The following is a 26759-nucleotide window of genomic DNA, read 5'->3' on the forward strand; positions in this document are numbered from 1 at the left end:
GGATCCAAGACTCTTCTTGTTTGTGTAATTTAAAATTTTTTTCCTCTTTGGTAAAGTTTTTTAGATCCAGATTTTCTAAAATTGTAATAGTTAGATTAGATACAGAGCAAGTACCATTATTATAATGTAGAACGAGATAATTGTTAGTTTTTTCCTTGGTAATTGTAGTTTTCTGTCCCGAAAATCTCATATATATGTTGTTAATTGTTTCCGCCAGATACTGTAATTGAAAATTTTTACATTCTAGTAAATATATAATATTATCTTTTTTACAATTTACCTGTCCAGTTAATAAACATTGAAAATTTTTATTATATAAAGTGTTTTTAAAAAATCTTCGTGGTATGATGTTATATTTACAAATAAAACAACGACCATTACACTTACTAATATTCGTCAAACCCCTTTGAATATAATCCTTTCCAATATTATTCAATATAAAATACAAAATCAAATAAAACCAAAACGACAAACAATAGAAAAATCCAAAACATGTCCAAAAGCCAAGCCAAAAGTCCACAAGTAATAAGGTTACTCTAACTAATCATACAAAAAAAAAACATAAAAAAAAAAAAAAAACAAAAAAAAAAAACCAACCCAAAATATAAAATTTGCTTTTGCAACCCTTTTAAAAAAAGTGATAAATTCACCAAAAAATAATAAATTTCAGGTAAAACCTGGACCAGGGTTAAGGTCCGTCGGGGAGGAATTTTTATGATTCCTCCACCAGCACTAGATCCAACCTGGATTCATATTATGTTTAAGATGTAATTATTTGGCCAAAAAAAAAAAAAAAAAAAAAAAAAAAAAAAAAAAACTGTCGTCCTAATCCAGCAATTGAGACAAATGTGCATTTGAACGAGGCTCTCACCTTACACATCCATCCAACTACCTAGGACCAAACAGTATACCCAAACCATCAACCAAATAGAAAAGTCCAAATCTATGCACAGTTGTCATCAATAAATGTAAGTCGTTGTAAAATTACCCGCAAAAGCACCTTAAATCTAGCAAAATATTTCCAAGTAAAACCTTCCATTTAGGGCTCATCAGAAGAATACCACCGGCCTTAACGGGTTTCGAGGCTTTACATTCTTTACCCAGCACGGTGGCGCCTCTACCATAAGATCTATATGGTAACCCTATGTCAGGTCAAACCCTATGGTAACCCTATGTATATATATATATATATATATATATATATATATATATATATATATATATATATATATATATATATATATATATATATATATATATATATATATATAAAACAGGCACTTTACTGAAATAACTTTCCAAAGGGGTAAAAGCATAAAACCAATTATTTGAATCCTAAAATATCGTAATTCGCGGATAAAGAAAATAAACACAATATTTAAAGGACAACCACATAGCATGTGTCATGAAAATGACCCTTGCGTCAATCAATCATAGATTCATTGTGGCATTATAAAAATAAAAAGTGGCAATGTGTATAAGTAGGCTAATGTCTCTTTGACAATAGCAGACATTATTCTGCTTCAGAAAACAGACAATAAACAATAGGCCTTGAAGAGGAGCGTCCGCTAAAAATTAATGCAAAATTCAAAACCCTTTCGTTAAAGGGAACTTTCGAAACTAATCTGCGCTATAGTTACCTGTAAGAAATAGGCAAGTTTTAGCCTAATTCTCGAGAAATTGCAAAAAAAATAGCGTAATCCAATTTCTATGGGTTCTCGTAAGAGGCACAAGTCACGCAACATGTCGTCCAGACGAATAGGTAAAAAAAAAAAACTAATATAGGCCTGCCAAAGTACGGACTAGTAACCAAGACTAATCACAAACTAACCAATTGATGTAAAAATAAGAAGATTCTTCCGAACATAATCGTAATTCATAAATGCTCGTATAACAAGACAGTATTTAATCATTTTTACTAACCTTATAAATTAGTCACGGCCTTAGATCCTTGCTAAACTTTGTCCCCCAAAGAAGAAATGTAACATAATCTAATAAACGACATATTATTCACCAAAGTCAAGCCTTTACGAAATGCACGCGATCTAAGAGTTCAAAAAATATGTTTTCACTAAGGCACATACGGATTTGAACTAAAATTAATAAGACAGAGACGAACATTTATATGGAGTGTAAATGAGCCAAGGATAATTTTTAATCTAATCAAACAAAAGTGGAAGCCATAAACCGCAAAAATTTGATGACTAGGTGAACAGGATCCTAGTACCTGTAAAGTATTAACAACGGCCCAAAGTTAAAATTTGTTGTCATTCAGAAAAATGTTTGAAAAGCCCTGAATTGGAAGATATAACAATAAGGTTTAATACCCTTAGAACTTTCTCTTCAAATCAAACCCCAGTAAAAGGCTAACCTATTAAGAAAATATTGTGATAGAACCCCCAAAAAAGTAACAGAGAATATAGGTAATCTTGTAATCAAACGCAAGAACCCCCCCCTAGTCGCGTGGCACTGTCGTGCGGCACCTTCGTGACACCGACTTATGGCGCCGCGAGGTCAAAATAGGCAAATCAAACGGATTCTTTTCAGAAACATAATGAGTCACAGCAAAATACTAAAGAATGATTTATAAACAGGAGAAAAAAAATAGATAAATTGAAAAATATAACAATTCTAAGTCGTATGGAAATAACACTAGTTCACGCTAAACTCAATAAGAAATAGCAACGCGGGCTAATCTTACGATTAAAATAATATAAAGCAAATAAATTCTTATACCTTAGGGAAGGTGCCCATTCAAACGCATAAACATATCCCTGCCAAATGTTACGTAATGTTAAACCTCTGCCATTTGGTACAGTCTCTGCAACAAAAGCAAAATGGTGAGACGTAAAGGACATTGACTATATAAAGAAAAAATACCCAGACTAAACGCAACTATTCGCGCATTTGAGGCGAGAACCGGGCCAATGCCCCGATTTCTGTCAATTCGCCCCCAGTATAGGGACGCGATGTGCCCTAAAACAGCCCAGTAGGGTTATGATTAAAATAGTATATCTTTACAATATTTTAAGACCGTCATCTAAGAAGTTTCTTGTACGTAATGATTTTGCTTTCACAAAAATTTAAAACAAACAAGTTTTAAACAGCGCGTTTTCAACAGTTTGATGTCCAAATTTTTCAGTCACATTTCCAACGACTTTATAAAAAAAATGATTATATCTTATTGTAACTTATTACATTTAAATTAGGTTAAACTGGTTTCAGCCCACAAATAAGTTCACTACAAAACGTAAATACATTTTAATTTCATTTAGGGAATACAAGGTAATTAAATTTAAATACCTTATCCATACTTAAAAAAACTTTTGAGTAAAATTGTGCTTGATAATAAGTACCTCTGCCACGTGGCAATAACTCCGCCTCGGGAGAAGAATAAGTCGATACCTTAAATGCTAATGTGTTTTCTTTAGCTCATTTGAACGGGAAGACTTAATTAACTACATATACTTAAAAGATTGTTGGATATGAGGATTTGCCAAGTATAAAGATCGAATGCCCACATTAAATCCTAAGTGAAAATTTAAAAACCCCTTCAATTTGATCGACAGTTCTCGCATTAACTAAAATATTCTAGCGCAAAATATGCTACAACTTTTCCTTTAACGGTTTAGTCTCGAAAACCCACTCAAAACAAAGTAAAAACGCATTTTTAGTCAAAACTCAGTAGGGGTACCTCATTCATTCCAGGAGGTAATAAGAATAATTTTTGTTTACTCTCAATAAGTGATAAAAGGTCAATATACATGGAAATTCTGATTCATAACCCCTTGAAATACTTAGAAAATGATGTAGGAGAAATAATTCAAATAGCCATTGGATCCGAGATAGTAAAAATGGATGGACCCCGATCATGAGAGGTCAGAGCCAAGGATAGGCGGGGTATATATTATCCCACCACGCAAGCACTTGACTCTCACCTTCTTTTTAAAAAAGATTACACAGGTACGAGATTTAATTACACAAAAAGAAATCGCTTGGCAAGTACTATAACCGCCTATTCGTCAAAATTCTTAAACAAATGGACCCTCAATCGTGGGAAGCTTTGGGCAGTACCGTGGAAGTGGTGTCTACTATCCCTCTTCCTCCTGATTGATCTCAGGCTACCTATGAGAAGCTACTACCCAGTCATAAATGTGAACGATGAACAATAAAGATTTATAAACTACAGTTAAGAGAAACAACCCTACATTATGAGGACCCGCTGGTCAACTGTTGTGATCTGTGGTGTGTCTTATCCCATTGGTCATAATGGTCTGACCGGGGGGAACTCTCATAAGAAAATCAACAAATCTCTCCATAAAAAGTGATCCGCAAGAATTACCCTACCTCACCCTTACCATTAGAAGAATCACTTTAACAAAAATGACCATACGGGGATCTGGAATGGAGATGGACGAGAAGTCTGATACGTGGGGAGTACCTTTGCTTGGAGTGTTTTCATGGTTGAGTATTTGGTTGAGAGATTCCTAGCAAAGGTATTTCCTTACGAAGTACAACTAGAACAGGAAAAGGAACCCAAGGACATCAGTAAAAGTTAAATACCCTAAATTAAAAAGGCCAAATAAACAGCTATATGTAATAACAAGCATCATCAAATTGAAAGTGCCTAACTATTGCATAATCATTACTATACCTTAAACTACTATAAATTAACGTAATTATTTTGAAAATGTATTAATATTAAGTAATCATTTATTTTGTAATCATTGTAAATCTTATATAACAACACATTTGCAGATAAGATACATGAGTAACCGTCGGCCACTGGTAAAGTGAAACGCCGAAACGAGCGGCTAAACGGTACGTTGGTTATATTAACCTAAGATCTAGTAGAATAAATACAAAAAAATAGCAATCATGATAAGACACTCAAGCCAGCAACAGTTAAGTAATTGTAGACTAGAAAATGTAACCTCATGGAAGCTCAAGAAAAGCCATAGTGCGGATAACATTAATGATTCATTAAAAGAATGGAGACTTATTGGAGCAGTGGAGACTTTCGACTGTCCAGCGCTACATTATCTTCTGAAATCTCGAAGGACAATCTTGGAACAAAGGATGATTCTAAGATTAACGGCAAGCTTAGTGCATTATAACTTTAGTGCGCGTACAATGACAAGAACACTCGAACACACTAGACTAAGTGCCAACTTGGCTTTCCGAATTTTAATACAAAATATCCCAACAACAAAATATAGCTTGTTGTCTGATTATATCGCCGACAATATTTGGTATGATCAAGAGGATAACAACATAACTACAATTTGGCCCATTAAATTTCTGTCCATACTAATAGGCCGAGGACATATGTTAAAAGGTGAAAGCTTCCTTAAGGCTTTATACATCAATTGTGTAAATAACACGTATCTGAATTCAATAAACCCTTCAACGGGATCCGCTATTTTTCAAATTACCCCAAGAGATTATAAAGACATAAAGAAAATAACCCTGAATTTTTTCCAACAAGACGAAAATTTTGGAATCAAAATATTCCCCGGCTTAGACGTAATCGTGCGCGAGCAACTGTGCTGTTGCAAATCACATGTAAACTTAAGTTTCTCCGTAGTAAAAATAATAAATGATCCGTTGTCATTATCCCAGTTATGCCGGAAAGTCATTCGACAAAATATGCGAAGGAATGACATAGCTGCCACATTGGAGAGCCTGCACCTCCCAAAACAATTATTAGTGTATTTAATGTACTTAAATACACCTGAAAGCGGTAAAAATCATATAATGTTTGAACTCAAGTTTCTCAGTTCAAATATATTGTCATGGGGAAAATTATCAACTTGCCAATAAGCTAAAATCTCCAAGTTTAAAGGCGGCACTGCCGGATGATGCACCCATAATGAAATTAAAAACCGATGTCAGTGGAAGAAAGTGTATATATAAATAAGCCGGTTAAAACAAATAATAGAAAAGCCCTCCGATATTGTCTAAAGTGTATGACTATGTAAATCGATCATTATTATTATTTAAAAAGTGCATTATAGAAATAAACTAGTAGTGTAATAATATTTATAAAATTATGAATTAGAATGAATGTCACGGGATTTAAATACATTGTTAATATATTGACAAAAAAAGGTAGTTTCTCGAAAGTCTCAATACTTTTAAGCCTGTATGGAACTTTTGAGAATCGAATTACGTTCGAATACACAAATAGCCAAGTGCAAGGTGGCACCGGTGAAAAAGTAGTGTATCTTCGACCTGAAATTACCTTACTTTCCATTCAAAGCATATATTCATTATTGGTTAATATGGAGCTTTAGAAGGATCGAATTATGTCGAACGAATAAGTACCCGATGTATGAGGAAATACCGGTGAAAAGGTAGTTTGACTTCGACCTAGAGTGTACCATGATTGTAACTAATCTTGAAAAAATTAACTAGACAAAAGTCAAAAGAAACTACCTTTCATTTCAGAACAATGGCCAAGGCAATTATCGACACAAAGTTCATATCTATAAAGCACGCAAAAGAAAATGTGATATACTCGGCAGCAATTCTCATTGTGAGTAAATCAGGCGAAGAAGTCTTCACGAAAAAATGGGACGTCAAATATGATTTAAGGAAATACGACACAGGATCATATACCTTCGGACTACGTTTAGCAAATAAACCCAAGTATCGACCCGCGAGAGGGAAATTGGGAATAGAATATAACGGCAGAAAGGGCAAGTACCTCCTATATATTCAACATGAGATAAGAAAATTGCAAAAACAATATAAAGTTCGGTACTGGTACATTAAAGGTCTATGTCAGACAGATTTATTGCTTCTTGACAAATGTAGAAAACAAAAATTAGTTTACAAAGTTGAGGGATATTCAAACTGCGTAGAATACCAAGGTCAACACGACTCACTCCAAGAAATAAAATACTACAAACGATATCTCTTCAATCCAAAAAGCGTAATATACAGAGCAAAAAGAAAAGAAATTATATTTAAAAGAAAAAAAAACAATGAATCGAAATTAAGAGCAACCAAAAGTTAAAAAAACCTTCTCTATTGAAATAATTTGGTACGCCGTAAATCAAAGTCAACCCACACACCCTTTACGTCAAAAGAAAAATTCTTGAATGAAATCAATTAAAATAACTACCCCCCCCCCCGAACCTATAAATCATCCGTGTGTAAACCATAAGTAATCAATCAATTCTATCACCACGAATCTTAATTTCACCTCATTAATTTCCCCGAAAATAAAAAAATTCTCATAAAATAGGGATCTAAATTCTCATTCGATTATCAATCATAAGAAGTCTGCCTATATTATGTTTAATGACATATTAATTCCAGAAAAAGCGAAGAAAAAGGATGTGGCTAACAAATTTCATGACAATCTTCGTTGCCCAAACTATAGCCCAAGATATCGTAAAGCATGGAATAATCTTCAAACATGAGAATTCGTTACTTGCAAGTCACAATGCCTGGAAGATATTTATGAAACTCGATCCCAAACCGTTTGAAACCCTGTTTCAACAAGTAATGAGACTAGAGAAGAACACTAATGAACTAATGGACTCTATATTCCAATTCTTAAAATCGGACAAGAGCCTGCAGACAACGAAAGACATGCACCACAAGGAAAATAAAGGAGATCTACCCCCTATTATTCCTAAACTAAAATCAAATCCCTAATAGATGACTTTGACAAGAAAATAGCAGAGATTGATAAGGCTCTAGGAACTAACAACAGAGAAAACAGAAGGAGAAGAGCATTAAGTAATGTGGACGGTTCCAGAAGCGAATATACTACGACAAAATATACAACATGTTCCTCCTTGACAACTTCCAAGAAAACTAAACTCTATGATGGTAATTACGCCATGCTAAATGAATTACCAAGCATATGGACATACCTCAAGCGACTATGGCAAGACCATACGGCGAGCAACGCTACTAAGAAAGTATCTCCAAAAGAAATAAAGAAAAATATAGACAAGCCACGAAGAAAGAAAAATACCACAACCACCACGCCCAAACTCGAGACAAGAACAGAAGAAATACAGCCCTCACTAACTGATATCACAACCAATGCAAGTCCAGAGTTAATCAAACTCAATGAACTGTCCCACAAATAATTAATTACCATAACGCATTTAAAACCAACGACGTTTACAAAATGGACATGGTCAACAGGACCAAGATTTACAAAGACCCACTTCTTCGGCAAAATGTTTTTAAATTTAAGGGCAAGACTCCCAGTATTGCATACTGAGACTCAAACTATATTATTTCAAGGATACCATTCGGAAAACAAAAGGAAATTTTCTGAAAGTAAAATAAAAGAAAAATACGTACCCAAGAAATGCTGGACAATTGACGGCAAATATAAATGTTCCAGACTGGTCATGGCCGACGAACCAACCCAAAACTACGTCGAATCGTTACCTGAGCTAAATGAGAAAAACGCCCTAAGAGTATCGATCCACCAATCTTTCTTAATATTGTATAGACAGAGACTACAAGCACTATTTGAATTATTCAATACAGAAATACAAAAGTTAAAGCAAAGTACCACAAGAATCTTCGAAGTATTTTTTCGAAAAAGCAAATATCGCAGATCAGCTAGTCTAATACCAAGCGTAGGAGAATTAGCTTCACGATTATTTGGGCTCTCGACTGAAGAAGACCTGCATATCCTAAGGGAAAATGTGAGAAAACTAAATAACGCCATGAATGTGACCTTACATGTCAAAAAAATACAAGCCAGTATAGCCAATTATCAGAGAGACAAAATTGAGGCAATCTCGAAGAAAATATCAAAGACAGTAAACATAATGCATTATTTAAAGAATGAAGTAGATCGTGTGATTTCTGATGCGAGCCTCACCATGGTATCACTAGACATAGTGACAATGTCATTACTTAACCTGGCAACTGACGTCAGCAAATTTGAATTTGCATTATTTGCCCTTACTGGAGGAACCTTGTTATATGACCTGGTGGACCCTTCGAACATAGAAAGTATCTTAGATGAAATAAAAACACATCTAACGTTAGGTCTACATCTACCAACAGAACCAGAAGTAGCAAACCTATTCCACTATTACACCAAGCTAAAGGTTCACATCACGGAAATAAAAGAACAACTATTTGCAGTAGTAACAATCCCATTAATAAATCAGGAATCCATATATGACTTGTATAAAATTTCTACGTTTCCAGCCAATACAGGTAGAACTAATTCGTTCATGACTATCACCCCCGAAGCGAAATACTTGCTAGTCGATGATGATAGGAGAAAATGAGCCTTAGCATATCCACAGGACCTTAAGGAATGTGTAGCATTCAAAAACCTAGTATGTCAACTAACACTGCCAATTTATAACGTAAAAACTGGATCCTGTATGTTCGATATATTTTTAAAAGAGACTCAACAAGAAGAAATTCCCAATTCATGCGAAGCGCTAGTAGGAAGTACAAAACGAGAAATATTTATTCATCTTAGAAATGATCTGTGGCTATTTTCTGTCCCAAAAGAAACAGTGGGGACTATCTCTTGTTATAATAACACATAAAGAATCGATCCAAGCTACAGAACTGAATTACTATTACAAGACGTTGGAACAATAACCATAAAACAAGGGTGTCGATTAGTAACCAAAGAAGACACGGTACAAACACCACGGATAACCACTAGCACGAATATAATAAGCCCCATGGTGATCAATTTCAAACCAGTCAATTTATCGCATACCATTCCTAATATTGAAAACGAAGAAGTTAAAGCCACAATATGGTCAAAAATAGAGAAGGTCAAGGGAACCTTACCACTAACAAAAATAAGAGAAGCCTTAGACTCTCAAATTCCCCTATTTACTAATGAAGACCAAAGATTGACGTATGTAGAAAGTAGATACGGACTATTCTCAACAAAGTTTTGGTGGAATATGCTCCTGGCGGTAGGCTTCGTATTCATGATTTCTCTGACTATAAAAATGGTGTTGACCCTGAATTACGGAAAAATTGTGATAACACGTAGAAAAAGGGAAAAGACAGATCGCATCGAGTCGAGTGAGATGCAAAACCTAAACCCGGAACTCCCTGATAACCCTTAAGCCAAAAAATAGTAAGGGAGGACATGATCGAGCGAATGGGAGTAGAGGTCCTCATTCGTGCAATGTCCAGTCCCAAATTTCTACTTATTGTTTGCGTAAACCCATGCAGCTGCAAAGACGAAATATGTATTAGTTAAGCAGCATGGACGCGCGTAAACAGTAAAGACTTGAAAATTTATCGTAAATCAAGACCTCTCATAAAACCATGTAACCTACCTCGCATGTAGTTATATAATAGAAAAGTAACTGCTAAAGTAGTTGAGTGTTGAATAACATTTAAAAATATATTGAATATTGAACATGTGCCAAATGCACATACATATATATATATTTATATATATAATCACTAAATCTTGAAAATCTCATATTGTGTTATTTTTCGTATACACAATCATTTTTCTTATGATTATCGAGCTTATCTCATAGTAATCTAGTGTTGCTGCAATACGCATGTAAAAGCAAGAAAATTGCTCTTATTCGTTTTATCTTTGAGTTTAACCGTACCCATATTAAATTGATATTATTAGTACGACTAATCACGACTATTATTTCAAACAATAGTCCCCGTATAATATTGTATAAGTTGTGTATTATTGCTGTATGTGTTTTAACTTACGTAATTGTAAAGAGAATATGATTCTGCCTAGATATTTATATTCCAGGAAGCAGAATAATCAGTGCAAATTAATTATTGGTGTACCAGCACGTAACACGGATACAACCCAGTAGCAACTACTCTCATCATTTGTCAAACACCAATAAGTACTAACCAAGGATACCCATGAAGACAATACCCTGATGACAATCCAAGTCACCCAAACCTAGTACCAGGTAACACTACCTCAAACAATATTGGCAAACCAAGAACCCCATATATAGGTATATATCTGAATTAATGATTACCTAGAGAACCACCCCGACCTAAGCATGTCGCAAAACTGCATAAAACCCATCGATAACTATCCTTAGATGGCAAGGTCCAAAACATTGAATCCTAAGGACCAAGAATAACCCTGAAGTCAATCCCTCAAAGATTATATATCTTAAGCCCTAAATCAGAGACAATATGTTGAACCAAGATCCCAAGTTTAAGTTTTGACCCTATCCAATCATTATTAGATGTCGCAAAACAAAACCATCTTCCAGTGAAGAAGAACCAAACATAATCAATTTTGCGGGAAATATAAACTGTACGTGCAAACTTTCCCAAAATAAAGTGTCAGAGAAGAGACCAAACCAAGTTATCTTAGCCATAACCCCATGACTAAGCACTCAATGATGGTTTATCCTTAAACAACAATCAAAGACAATGCGTCGAACAAAGGATTTGAGATCAAGTTTTGATCCAACCACAATTACTCTTACATATCGTAACACAGCCCTTTATTCAAATAAAAGAAGGGCTAAAACGTGAACAATCTACGGGAAACATAGACTGTACGAGCATAAAATTTTCCCGAGGATAGATGTGCCCAAGAAGAGTTACCCAGCCCAGCGATCAAGACACCCATTTCATGTAATCAATTCCCCAAGGTGTTATGTACCCAGGAAACATTTCAACAAATTTATAACATCAACCCCTCGTATACGACGTAACAAACCACGCACGGACAATTTTGTGCAAGTAGTCATACTTATGAACAACATAAACTCTTATCCCAAGGAATAAGTGCCAAAAAGTGAAACACCACGAAGACAAACCATAAACAATTAGCCGACCCAGTAATTAATTGAACGGAAGCGCAAAGTAAAGTGACAATGTATGTGAGTATTATAGACACGTAGAATGATGAAGTAAGTGTGAATCTTATGTATCTAACTTGTAACTTTAGTGAATATTGAGAAACCTTTCATAAAACAGATGAAAACAAGTGCAAGCTACATTATCCTTAAGCTTAAACCTATCAATGTGTCAAACGTTTTATTTGTAAATTATTTTAATCCATATATATCAGTGCTCTTGAAGTCAGTTACTTATCGTATCAATATAGCGTCAGGTGGAAATATAGTCTAGTATTAGAAGAGGTAAACGGGGACCATGTCAAGTAGTAAAATAATTGTAAAAGCAGAACTTAATTAATTAAAACCATGTAGAATTACTAGCATATCAGGTGAAGGTAATTTTTAGTATTAGGTGGAGGAAGTAACAATTATATACGTAATCATATAACCAAATGTGTTAGTCAATAGAAACTCTTTGACCCTTTCGCCAAATAGAGTGAATAAGTGATGGACTTTAAGGTAAAGTAATAATATATTAAGTCTCATTAGGCAATGGGGAATATGAAGAAAAAATGTATATATTACCAAAGCTGAGTTAGTTCTAATAATAAGTACCAAGTTAAACTTAAAAAAAAAGCGAGATCAAAATTTGAAAGAGTAGAAAGAGAGTGGTAACTCAACGATGAGGACATCGTTAAGAATGGTAAGGATGATATGTAATGGAGTCATTTTCCAAAACCCCGAAATTTTCAAATTTAAATTACCCAAGTAAAATAAAATTACCCACAATACGAATCCAAAAATGGAAATAACCGACAGATGAAGTAATACTTAATGGTTAAAATTAAAAAGCGGCGAGACAATTGTATTACCATTTTAACTTTATGAAAAAATCTTTCCCACGGAAAATGTAACAGCAATAAATATCAGCGTGACCAATTGTACATGACAGGTGACCAAAAATGTAATCTAAATCTTGAGTTTGAATTTCCAAACTGTCAAGAGATGGTAGAATTTATTATACAAAAAAATGATCACTCGAGATACAAAATAGAACTATGTATTCCACTGTAATTACAGTGTAAAACTTTATTTTGTTCAAGAAAAATTCTAAAGTGAAGTCTTAAAAGTTATAAATCGTATCAAAGTTAATTAAATTCAACTAGCCAATTGGTACATCCCTGTCCAATAGAAATATGGGACATACAGTTTGAACCAATAGAACCAGTGTAATGTACTTTTTAGCAACGCCTGAATGTAACCTCCGGCGAAATCGGAGGGTATACTTACTTACGAACTTAGCAATCTTGAGTCAGTCTTAGGTGAGTTTTGATGTGGAGTTTTTAAGTCGAATCTATCATGAGTTTTATATCAGTTTAGAATGAACTTTTGAAAACATTTTAATGTAAGTGATTTGACTGTTGCATTGTATTGCCCCAGTCAACAATTTTATCTTGGTGTCTTTTACTGTGAAGTATTTTTGATATTCCTGACACACTTTGTACCGATCATGTGAGTAAAAATAAATACATTACTTTCTTAATTATTATTCTTTATGTTAGTATTTCTCAAGATTTTTAGTCGTTGTGGCTCTAACCGCTCTCAAGGGAACCTGAATTCCTTCAATCTGATTTCGACTCAGTACGGCCATTAATATAAGCTCCTCGTTTGAACCGCTAATTTAAGCCCCCCACCAAAGGAAGTTCCCCCTCTACTATGGTATGCAACTCGCGAACCACCAACTAAACATTTAATTGTAAATCCCCATAGAAACAATTAACTGAACCCCCCCCCCCATTAGAATAATTAAAAATACTAATTGAACCCCCCCCCATTAGAAAAGGTGCCTAAAAATTTGAATCTAATATCCACCTTGCCCTCTGGAAATTATTGCTAAGGGTGGGGGGCCCTGTTTTAAAGATTACTTTAACTAGATTTGTGATTTATAAACGATTTCAACTCTAATTCCTGGCTCTTTCAATATGCCGAGTCCAACTCCTAAAATATGGTAAATCATTGTTCAAAATCCGCAAGTGCTAGCATATCATTAGTCAAATTGCCCTCAGATCAGTATGACAAAAGGTATCGCAGTGCCACTCTGGTCCACAGGATGAATTATGTAAGCCCTGGGTCTATTAAACTCGAGAAAAATAATATCATCAAAAAACTCAAAACACTGGACCCATAAGCCCTAGAAAATATTTAAAATATGGAAAAAATGTTAAAATATGGTAAATAATTGTTTAAGATCCTCAAGTGCTAGCATGCCCTTAGTAAAAATTGTCCCTAGATGTGTGTGAAGACGGTGTTGCAGTGCCATTCCGCTTTCATGTTTGAATTTTGTAAGCCCTGGATATTTTAGACCCGAGGAAAATAACCAAAAATTTTAAAATAATATCATATAAACAATCCAAACATTGGTCCCCTAAGCCCTAAGAAATATTAGAAATATGAAACAAATGTTAAAATATGGTAAATAATTGTTTAAAATCCACAATTGCTAGCATAGCCTTAGTCGAAATTGCCCCTAGATGTGTGTGAAAACAGTGTCGCACTGTCATTCCACTCTCATGTTTGAATTTTGTAAGCCTTGGATTTATTAAACCCGATGAAAATAACAAGCAATATAAAAAAAAATTTAAATAATATCTTAAAACTCTCAGACCTCGGGCCAAAAGCCCTAGAAAATATTAAAAATATGAAACAAATGTTGTAAATATGGTAAATAATTGTTTAAAATTATCAAGTTCTAGTATGGTCTTAGTCAAAATTGCCCCCAGAAAATGATTGCTAGGTGGGTGAGGGGAGAGAGGGAGGTCATATTGTCACAATGGTGTGAAATATTCATAAGTTTAGCTCAAAGAAAGGAGATATTTTCATTAAAAGTCCTAAGAAACACCTCGATATGGTTTAAATTTATCTCTAATATCAATCTTACCCGTATGAAAATGATTGCTGAGATGTATTTTTCTTCAATGCATGTTATTTTTTGCTTATACTTTATTCTTTATAAACTTTTTCACGTTTTATTTTTTGTTTGTCGTGTTTTTTAACTGCTTTTTCTTTGTTTTATATTGTTGTAAATTCGTTTCTATTTACAAAGTCTGTGTTTTTAAGATTTATTGCTTAGGATGTGTCTCTAATACCTAGGTGTTTACTTAATTTAAGCATGTATTTCCCCTTTATTACTAAAAATACCTTGAGAGTAATTGTCTCTGGAAATATATATTCTCCGAGTGCGTGCCAAATTTTGGCAGTAAACACACTGTTCTAGCGTGTGCGAAAAATGAGAAATCTCAGGTATCAAACAATAGATTAATTTTAGAATGTAGTTCGCGATACATAATACTGGAAATAGCAGTTTATTCCTGTTGCTTGGGGCGTTGTTCCAATGGTAGGATATTGACCTTTCGAGTCCTAGCGAGGACAAAGGACAAAAGAAAGAAAAAACGCGCTGAAAGAAATAAAAAAAAACGCCTTCTACGTTTTGGCTAAAAAACAAGATGTTAAAGAAGTATTATGTGACAGTGATGAGCGTGCTGCCATTACGCATCATGTGCGCCGTCATTACGCAACGTGTGGTGACCTTACATAAAGTTTGCGCCGTCATTAAGTTAAAAGAAAGAAAAAACCCTTTGAACATTCCGACGAAAAAAAAATGAAATACCAAAAAAGTATTATGTGACAGTGATGTGTGCACAGTCGTTACGTAAGATGTGCGCCGTCCTTACATAAGATATGTGAACCGTCTTTGCGTAAGGTGTGTACTGTCAATAAGTTAGAAGTGGAGAGTCCCCACGGGTCCTGTCGCAAGGTTACATAAAATTGCATCATACATACTACACCTGACCGTTTAAAACGGGGTGAGTCGTTTGACGTCATTGGAGTCCAGAGGGGTTTGTCGTGGGAATCTCGCCATCTGAAATAAAACTGCGTCAAGCATATTACACTTGGAAACAGGAGCCACGTTGCACAGGTGCGAGAAATTCCATTTATTGCTACTTATGTATTATAGCGACCACACTCCGATTAATCATGTAAAAAATATTGCGTCATCCGGAATTCCGAGAATCTTGCCAGGGCATACTGTCAGAATCTTTCCAGGGTGTGTTGTCGGAATCTTAAAAATTTTGTTAAAGGAAAAAGCTTATTAGAAGCAGAGATTTGCTTTATTCTTGAAATAAAAAGAATTAGCTATTAATTAAATGTAATATTGTCCCTATTTTTATTAATCAATGGCAGCATCAGGCTCGCCAGTCGAGCTCCTGCACAAAAATCGTAGAGTCGAACAAATCCATGAATTCAAGTACCTCGGAAGCTGGGTCGATTACACAGGAGAGGTGCAAAATGACGTCAAGAGAAGAATTGGCATGGCAAACGCTGCTTTCAAAAAACATAAGCCAGTATGGAAATCAAAGAAGTACCCGCTTGCACTAAAGCTGCGACTTCTTAACAGCAACGTTTCGTCCGTGCTATTGTATGCCAGTGAGTGCTGGAAACTCGATGTTGGAACAGAGAAAAGAATCACAGATTTCGAAAATATTTACTTGAGACACGTGCTGAATATCGGTTGGCGTCAAAGAGTCAGCAACATTGAGGTCCACAGAAGAACTGGCCAGCCACATATTACTGAAGTGATTCAAAAGAAGAGATGGAGCTATCTTGGCTACGTCCTTCAGATGGAGGACTCAAGAATCCAGAACCAGGTTCAACAATGGCAGCTGCGTGGGCGTCAACAGAGGGGAAGACCGAGAAACACGCTCAGAAGCGCGTACGATCATGATCTACGCAGTGCTTACACATGACTACAACCCCAGTGGGAGGATGTACTTGCCGCAACACCAATACGTGACGTTTACCCAGGCTTCGTCGATGCCCCATGCACACCAGATGGCTCAGGAGGACCTAAGTAAGTAAGTAAGTATATTGTCCCTTTTTTAACCCTTTAATGTTTTTTTTCCATTTTAGATGAGATTTACTAGATGTTTCTGAAGAATTCACTAATTAGATCACGTCTGTAAATACAGATTAGTTGTGACTCATCCAAAAACACAAACAGTTCCAAAAGACTAAGGGAATTTTTTGGCCCATTGATTCTGGTCAGCCAGATGGTAGAGACAGGTCTCACGTGGAAGCTATTTTTTGTGGTGTTGTTTTATTTTCCAGTTTGAAATATGTTTCGTTACTACAGTGATGATATGGTAAGATTCTTGCTTCTATTATCGCCTAGGTTACACATTTTGGGAAGATGCTAAAATCGGGTATAGGGATCAATTCTTATGTTATTCAGGTATATTCTACGAGAACAGATATTTTGAAGATACGGCTCAAAGGTCTGATGTAGCTCGTCAATTATAAATATAAGATGACCTTTCAGTACTACCAGAAGGTTTTCTCCCCAATTCTAGCCTTGAGCGCGGGGATGTGAAGTGGCATGAGAATTGATACGTTCCTAAGAGAGTTTCAAAGAGGTTTTTTTCCCATTATCAATCAATCAATCAATCATTTATTATCCACAACTACAAGAAAACAAGTAGTACAAGTGGAGTATAAACATAATAATAAAAAAGAAAAACAAAAAAGAACATCAACAAACACTAGCACTTAAATTAAACTAAGAAAAGAACTGTAAAAGACCGTGGTCAGGGCCAATATTACAAAATGCATCAGCAGAAAGCTTTTTGTGTAGGTCAACGAACTTTTGAGTTACATCCGTAACATAGAAATTTTTAACTAGATACCGATTTCTAGTCCATGGCGGCAGAGAAAGAAGAAATTTGCAAAATTTGAAATTTGTAACTTTAATTTTATTTAAATCCTTTAGCTTAAGAACAGAATGAACACCCGAAAAATAAAGCACAGAATGATCAGAAAAAGTCGAGAATAAGCACCCAAGAGCTCTTCTGTTATATTTTCCACGGTTTGCTACAATTTTTGAATAACTGAACTGAATTTTTCTTACTGAATCAGCAACTATCTGTTTAAGAAGGAGAGCTAGAGTATTAGAAACAGTAATACCAAGCCACCGAAAGGAAGAGACAGAAAGTACAGAAAATTCACTACATACCAGAGGAGTAGACGAAGATAAATTATAAGATAAGAATTCACACTTGTCAAGATTCAGGGATAGACCAATATTTAGGAAAGACTGAGAAACTAAGGAAACCATCGCAGAAAGAGCAGATTTATTACGACTAATCAACAGAATTTCATCAGCATAGGCAATGTAAGAAATATCGGTAGAACCAGAAAAATAAGTGCCTGAGATCTTTTCCAGTACAGTGGAAATACAAATTTTGAAAAGGGTTGGTGATAAAACACCTCCCTGCCTAACACAACGAAGCACTTTGATAGTTGTTTCTGGAGAAGATTTCAGGCGGAGGTAAGAATTAGAATACCAAAACCGTAGAAGGTAAATAACCGAAAAATTAACACCAGAAAAAGCCAAAGAAAAGAAAAGCTGGTTATGAACAACAGAATCAAAGCCTTTGAAAGATCAAGTGTACAGAGATATACGCCTTTACACTTAGAAGAATTAGAAAGTAGAATAGAAGAAAGGACACGATGAGCATGTTGGCACCCCACATCAGGTCTGAAACCAAGTTGCTTTTCGCCAAAGAAAGAAATATTTTGAGTTAGATTAGGTAAAAGAATATACTCGAAGACCTTGCTAATATTGCAAGAAACAGAAACTGGACGGTAAGAAGAGCAATCTGTTGGCGGTTTACCTCTTTTTAAAATTGAAGTCACGCTGCCACACAAAAAGCTTTCCGGCACGTCAGAAGATGCCAAGCACATTTGAAACAAAAGCGCAAGATGTGACACAAGTTCAGCACATTGGGGAGTTAGATGCTTTTTAGAGATACCATCAGCATCAATAGATTTTGACTTAAGATGAATCAAAGCATTCAGAACTTCACAACGCGATATAGGCAGAACAAAGCGCTGACTTAGAAATCTAGGGACCATTTTAACAAACGGTTCACCAAACTTTCTATGAACAGAATAATTCAAAACGAAGAAAATCTTCGAATAATATGCATGCCAAGAACTTGGAGGAATGGCATTATTACTTACATCAGAGTCGTCTGTTTTACTTGAATTAATTACTTTCCTCCAATCTTTAGGCGAAGATGGAAAATCAAGCCCTCGGTATTGGACACTTTTTAGATACTTCTTAAATTCTAATTTAGTTTTCTGTTTAACAAGAAAAACATTACCAGGCCTAGACCGACCACAATCTGTCCAAACTTTTAGCCAAAATTTAGCTTTATTTTTACAAGCCTTAAGGTTAGGGTCAAGTGACCAAAGAGGCTTTTGAGTATTCTTTCGGATTCACTTTACTGGGGCAGCAATTTTTTCAGCTTCTTTCATAGCGAAAAGGATATAATGATAATATCGGTCTATTTCATATTTAGCATAAATAAAATTCTGACTAGACTGCAAAAGCTGATACGGAACATAAATCGTGCTTAGAAGTGCAGTCAATGTTGTAAGATAAATAGAAAAATTCGTATTATTCCAATCAGGTTTATAAACCATTTAGAACGTACACCACGACTCTTAGATATACTCCCAGAACAAACAACAGGCTTTGATAAACGAAAAGACAGTGGAAGGTAATCAAAATCTTGCTCGTCAAAATAAACCATAACTGGCGAGCAGACAACAGCTGTAGAACAAATAACGTGATCAATGCCTGATTTACTACCTGAATGGTGAATATACGTATAATCATGGGACTTCCGAACAATTTTATAAGCCGGGAGAGAATCAAAAAGCTGACCATTCCTAACATTATCAGAAACCAGATCGGTATTAAAATCACCAGCAATAACAAAATGCAACCCGTTATCCGATATCTTTTGAATTAAAGTTTTAAGACTATTACAAGCACAAGAGAAATTCTGAAGTGAACGAATGGAACTATCATTATATTTCAGATACACATTAATTAATACAATATTACCAAGACGCAACGCAAGAAAATAGTCATCTGATTGGAAAAGCACAGGACTCGCACCAGAAATATGTTTCTTAAAAACACAAGCTAAGCTGCCAGAAGGGCGGCCACGCGTAATTTTAGCTGGACGCACAAAAACAACGTGATCACTGCTTCGTCTCAGAAAATTTACGCTAAAGGCTAAAAATGTTCTTGGAGACAAACAACGTCGTAATTAACATACAGATCATCAATAAAAAAGTCCTTGCCACTCGTTCCATTAATATTAAATGAGACTATACTTATGTCCGGATTCATTTTTGAGAATAGACCTTATCAGTGATCCACTTAATCACAGGGCATCCTAGGCTGTAAGAAGGATGAGATCCTCCACAGTTGGCACATTTCGGAGATTCCGTACAACGATCACTGTTGGTAGATAAATGCGGTCCAGCACAACGAGCGCACTTAGGAGTGCTACTAGTACATGCACTTTCCAAGTGCCCAGGGGAACGGCACTTGAAGCAACACTTTGGCAATTGCTTGAACTCATAAACACGGAAGTTTTCATACTCAATCTTGACAACGTTTCACAGAAATGATCCTTTAGTAATCGCGTCTGCAAATTCAAGCTTAACCGATTAGCTAGTTCCAAATCGACTAGACCCAATTATACCAAACTGGTTCCGTAGCATTTCAATGTCAAAATCAGACGGGACTTCTCGAATAACACCAGTATGTTTTTTAGATAAAACTTTCACACTAGAACCAGGTAGAGCTTCCTTTGCTGATTTGCAAAAATCTTCAGCTGCAGATTTCTCAATATTCACCGTCCACAGCTTTTTAGTCGCTCGCACTCTGGACACCAGCTGATGACCAGAAATTGAGTCTATTACTAATTTTCGCTTTAGCGGGTCACCATGCTCAGGCGGCGGATCGGAGATCAAAATTGTAGTATGTGTATCACACGCAGCAGGTTGGCTAATCACAGGTATTTGAAAAAAGTTCAGATTGTACGAATCAATCTCGGCAGAAACTAGCGAAATCGCTTGCTCAAGGCTCGTAAGCATGGCTGTGACGTGTGTAAACGCTGCTGCAGAGATAACAGGGACTTCTGTTGGCCTTTTGATGACAAAACAAGGGAGTTGTTTTCCATCGGCATCACATTTCTTCATAAAGTCCATAGTATCTTGCAGGTGACTGAGAATTGCATTAGTACCCCTTCTGACAGGGGAATCATTTTCATTCACACAACTCCATAGCTTTGCTTTCTCTTACTTAACAGTTTCCAAATCTTTAAAAAAGTCCACTCCTTTCCGTAAAATAACGGTTTCATCAACACCACTTAAATTTTCCTGAACAAAGTTCAACAGTGGTGAATACAAAAGCTCGGAAATGCTCATCTCATTATAAATTCACTTCAAAGCAATAATATAAACCAACATACGCAAAGTACACGTGATGGTTAGGTGACGAGTGCTGAATAATAGTAAATTAAGTTCATCAAACAGTTCATGGTACGAACTGTAAGTAAGGAGCGACCCGGCTCAATGGTAACCGAAACTCTAAGAAATGGAATTTTGGTACCAATAGATACATCAAAAGAATCAGATTTTAATTCTAATTTCAAATATATAAGTTTCATCAAGTTTAGTCCTACCTATCAAAAGTTACGCGCCTGAGAAAATTTGGCTGATTTTCGAAAAAAGGGGGAAAGACCCCCTAAAAGTTATAGAACCTTAATGAAATTTACACCATCATATTCAGCGTATCAGAGACCCCTACTGTAGAGGTTTCAAGCTCCTATCTACAAAAATGTGGAATTTTGCATTTTTTTTCCAGAAGAAAGATCACGAGTGCGTGTTTATTTGTTTGTTTTTTTGTTTTTTTTCTCTTTTCCCCAGGGGTAATCATATTGACCCAGTGGTCCTAGAATATCATAGGAGGGCTCATTGGAACGGAAATTAAAAGTTCTAGTGCACATTTTAAGCGACCAAAAAATGGAGGGCAACTAGGCCCCCTCCCACGCTCATTTTTTTCTCAAAGTCACCTAATTAAAATTTTGAGATAGCCATTTTGTTCAGCATAGTCGAAAATCTAATAAATTTGTCTTTTACGATGACTTAATCCCCCACAGTTCCCAGGGGAAGGGCTGCAAGTTATGAACTTGGCCCATTGCTTACATATTGTAGGCTATTGGTTATTGGGAAATATACAGACATTTTCAGGAAGAATTTTTTTCTGGTGGGGGGCTGGAGGAGGGGGTTACTCGGGAGAATCTTTCCGTGGAGGATGTTTCTTTGGGGTAAGGGACATTTCAATGAAGGGGGCGCCGGATATCCAAGAATTATTTAAAAAAACGATCAGAAACTAAATTGAAAAACCAAGTTTTTTCAACTGAAAGTAAGAAGCAATATTAGAACTAAAAATGAACAGAAATTATTACGTATATGAGGGGGTTCTTCCCCAAGTCAATACCTCACTTTTTACGCTACAGTTTTTTTTAGTGCTTTCAAAAGAGCTATCTATTCTAATTAAACGGCCTTTGTGATCCAGGGGTGTGTGCATTAAAGTTGTTTTTAACTTTTAACGTAAAGAGCGTGGTATTGAGTAAGGAGAGAACCCTATCATATACGTAATAGCATATACGTAATAACAAAAAAAAACAATAAAAAAAAAACAAGCGATACGGCTCAATAGTAATCGAAACTTTTAAAAACGGAACTTTGATGTCAATAAATGTATCAAAAGAATGGGGTATAATGCTGATTCTAAATATATGAATTTTATTAAGTTTAGTATTACTCATCAAAGGCTACGAACCACAGAAAATTTACCTGATTTTTTAAAGAGGGGGGAAATATCCCCTAAAAGTGAAAGAATTTTATTGAAAATTACATTGTCAAATTCAGCCAATTAGAAAACCCTGTTACATAGGTTTCAAGCTGATATCTGCAAAAATCCGTAACTTTCTTTTTTTTGGCAGAAGAAAAATATACGAATATAGAAGTTCGTTACGTAAGTTAAGTTGTAAATTACGTCAGAACCAAATTTAGAGACAGCCATTTAGCAAAAGAAAAGTAAAATTTTTATGCAAATTTAGTTTACTTATTCAATGACGGTGAGCCGAAATAAAAGCTGCGTTAACTAAAAAACGATCAGAAATTAAATAAAAAAACAAGTTTTTTAAACTGAAAGTAAGGAGCGACATTAAAACTTAAAACGAACAGATATTATTCCGTATATGAAAGGGGCTGTCCCCTCCTCAACGCCTCGCTCCTTACGCTAAAGTTTGACTCTGTCTCACAACTTTTTTTTAAAACAATAAAAAACTTTAGCGTAAAGAGCGAGGCGTTGAGGAGGGGACAGCCCCTTTCATATACGGAATAATTTCTGTTCGTTTTAAGTTTTAATGTCGCTCCTTACTTTCAGTTTAAAAAACTTGTTTTTTTTTATTTTTAGAAGATAAACTTGCCACACAGGTTTGTTTATAATCAAGGAGAAAGCTATTTTTTTCGTCTGCATTGATATAATCCTTTGCAATAGGTTTGAATCCAAAACAGGTCTTTTTACCATGAACTCTAAATGAACATTTGAGATGACTTACAGATGATTTGATGGGGTACAAGTTCATATTCATGCTACACGTAATTTATTTAGGTTGATTTACTTGAAAACCAAAGGAGGAGCCTCAGTACCATTCTGGCTCCCTCCTTCAGCCTCTAATACTTTAAATATTCGAAGGTGCTTTTCTTCCAGTGCTTTAATAGCATCAATAAAGTTTTAGCATAAATCTGTATTTGCCTTTTTATTTATTTAATTATTTTTGTGTAAATACATATATTTTGAAACGGAGACCAGCACCGCCGATTTGGACATTAAGGGTCTAGTTTCGTATCCTTTTTATACCCCCCTCATATACGGAATACTATCTGTTAGTATTAAGTTTTAATGATGCTCCTTACTTTCAGTAGGAAAAACTTTTTTTAATTTAATTCAAAGTCAGGACTCCAACCAGGAACGTTTTGCTTTTTAAGTTAACCTCTCCTTAAACTGGTAGAAAAGACACCCTTTCTCCGACCTCCGTTTCTTCGACTTTATTTTTGTGTAAATACATAAAATTTTATCTGATTGTCTTTTTTTCCAAAATCAATGCCGCCCAGCATTTCTGTCTCTCTATTGCTCGGACTATCTGTCTTGGTTTTTTTCTACAATTAGCCATATCTTGATGCCTTCTGCAAAATACTTTATTTTCAATTCGATTCTCGATAAATATACGCTTGGACATGATAAGGAAAAGCTTAAAAGATGCTAGGAGAATATATTTTAACTTGGAATAAATGTCAAACATGTCATAGAAACTGGCTCAAATTATAAAATTACACTATAAAATATTGAACTATAAAATATAAAATTATAACTATAAAATTATATTTACCAGCAATGGGCGCTCCAATAAGAGCAGCAAATGGTAGGCATGCAGATATTATACCAATTTCTTCTATGGTTAGGCCAATATTTCTCATGAGCACTGTATAAAATGGATTAACAGCCGAAATACCTGCAATAAATGTAACCCTTATTGTTTTCGTTTTTTCAGTGATTTTGCGTATTTGTTCATTCTCTTTATAAAAAGATATTGTTTCTGAGCCTAGGTGTTCCCCCCGGGAATACCTCCTCCCCCCTGTAAATTTCCTCCCTAGGAAATTCCCCCAAAATTTCTCCTGGCTAACCCCCTCCCCCCATATGTTCCTTTGGTAATTTCAGATGTTCATTAAAGGGAAATTGAAAGTTCTACTCACCTGTTTAAGTAAGACGTAATGCTATAGCGTTGCTTATAGTAAAGAGCCATATGGATTCAATGTATTTTTATTTATTCACTAAGCTTTTTTTCCCAGAGGCACTTCATGTGGGAGGGCCTCTAGACCAGGCACCACCCCCACCGTAATTTCCCCAAACGCATCTGGTCAAAATTTAGAGAATGTCATTTTGTTCAAAATAGTCCAAAGGTCAAATAAACATGCTTCCGAGTTTGATAACCCGTCTTCCAGCCACGGGCGCAAAGGCAGCAATCTATGCAAGTTACCCACTGTTAGGATACAATATTAAATAACTATGCCTCCGAGGTTTAAAAATCCCATCCCTTTGCGCAGCCCCCAATCCAAGGGAGGTAAGTTATACAAGTTGCTCATTGTTAACATATAAGGTTTTATTTTTATTAAGAGCAGAGGATATGTTTGATCTGGGATCTCCCAAAAAAGGCTTAAATTATTAGGGTGGAACTTAAAGGAAATGTTGACAGGAATGACAAACACAATCAAAACTCACTGTGTCCTTGCAGGTTGCAAAAAGGAAATATCAGCAAAATCTAAGCAACAACAGATGGTATTGGGTTAAACGTTCATTGTATATCATGGGGGAGTTGAAGAGAGACTGGGGGGCAACTATCCCCCCTCTTCTCCTTCCCTTTTTATTTGCTCCCCCTCCTTAACAATGATCAAACATTTGTAATTGTCATTTTTTTTTTCAAACTGATCAAAACGTTTAATAGTTAGGGATGGGGGCAGGTGCCCAAAGTGTGCAGTTTACCTCCGAAACATCTTAACTCTCATAGAATTTTCAGATAAATGCAGAGCTTAAAGAAGGGGCGGAGGAGGTACAGGTAGAAATTGACATACCAACTCTGTTGATTCCCAGGAACTTTTACGGCCTATGCTGTTATTATAGTAAAGAGTAAATCAAACCCTAAGATGAGTAAAACGTATTCCGTAGAGGAGGGAGGCTGCCCCTTCTTCATCTCAAACCTCCCCTTATGGTCATAGAAATGTCGCAGGATGGTCATTCGATCTGAAATTGAAAGTCCTAGTACATCTTTTTTTTATCGACAGGAAAACTAACCAGCCCCCCCCCCCTGTTCTAGGGAAGTCTTTGATGTCTGACCCTTTCTGATATTTGGAGAGTGATCACAAATCCTTGATCTTTCTTTTGTAAAAATACAGTAAACATTTGTAGATGAGACCATTAAATCTCTCCAGTAGAGTTCTCTGCTTATTTTGTTGTTAAGGAGGAGGATATATGCCTCAAAGGGTGCATTTCGATACCAAAACATCCTAACTCTCAATGAGCCTTCGGGTAAATACATCAATTCATTTCATCTGTAAATTTTCAAGCTGCTTTGTTCATTTTGCTACTCCTACTTCTACAGCTAGCTATTACTTTTACTAAGGGTAAGGGTATTAAGATCAAATTTTCTGGGTACATTGAAGGGGGTATTCCACTAAATCAAAACCAACTCTGTCTATGCAGGTTGTCAGAAGGAAGTATAAGCAAAACCTAAGAATGAGCTTAGGGGATTAAGTTGACACTTTCAGGGTGCGTTGGGGGATGTTAAACTAACGTATAGGCAATCAATCTAATTCATAACTAAAAAGAATGCATTAAGTTCAGTTAGACCAGCAGAAAAAATCCAAATACCTGAAAAAACGAACAACTCCCAAAGGGCGCCTTTCGAAATATTTACTTGGTTTCCGAAGGAATTCGAAATTTCAAACTTTTTGTAAGCACAAGTGCTTACAGAAAATATAAGATGTATGTATGTTTGTTGGCAAATTGGTAAGGAAAGTAATTATAAAACTCCAATTAGAAACACAGAAGATAAAGCGATAAGAAAACGAGACCAAGGATTGAGGCAACGTGTTAACGAGACTATTAACTTATTAATGCACAAGCTGTTGATAGTTAAAAACAATTGCACCTTCGAAAAAAAAACTACACCTTTTTAAGATGTTGCACCATGTACTTCTAAATCACGCTATACAACTCTCACAATTGATTATTAACTTAATAATGCATAAGTTATTGATAGCTATAAACAACTGCACCTTCAAAAAAACTACACCTTCCTAGGCTGTTGAACCATGTATTTCTAAATCACGCTATTGTTAACTTATTAATGCATAAGCTGTTGATAGCTAAAACATTTGCACCTTCAAAAAAACTACATT

The 26759-nt window shown here is 35.5% G+C and overlaps 1 protein-coding gene across 1 annotated transcript in view; it reads right to left on the reverse strand.

Moving 5' to 3' along the window:
- Nucleotides 1-26759, reverse strand: part of LOC148952623 (major facilitator superfamily domain-containing protein 6-like) — a 98274-nt gene that overhangs the window by 62951 nt on the left and 8564 nt on the right. The window contains exon 3 of the mRNA XM_089089240.1: nucleotides 24194-24316. Within this exon, the coding sequence (XP_088945366.1) occupies nucleotides 24194-24316 (123 nt within the window). The remainder of the gene's footprint in view (nucleotides 1-24193; nucleotides 24317-26759) is intronic.

Source organism: Artemia sp. Qi Xiang Cuo, chromosome 5, assembly GCF_049724085.1.
Source record: "Artemia sp. Qi Xiang Cuo chromosome 5, ASM4972408v1, whole genome shotgun sequence".
NCBI classification, from domain to species: domain Eukaryota; kingdom Metazoa; phylum Arthropoda; class Branchiopoda; order Anostraca; family Artemiidae; genus Artemia; species Artemia sp. Qi Xiang Cuo.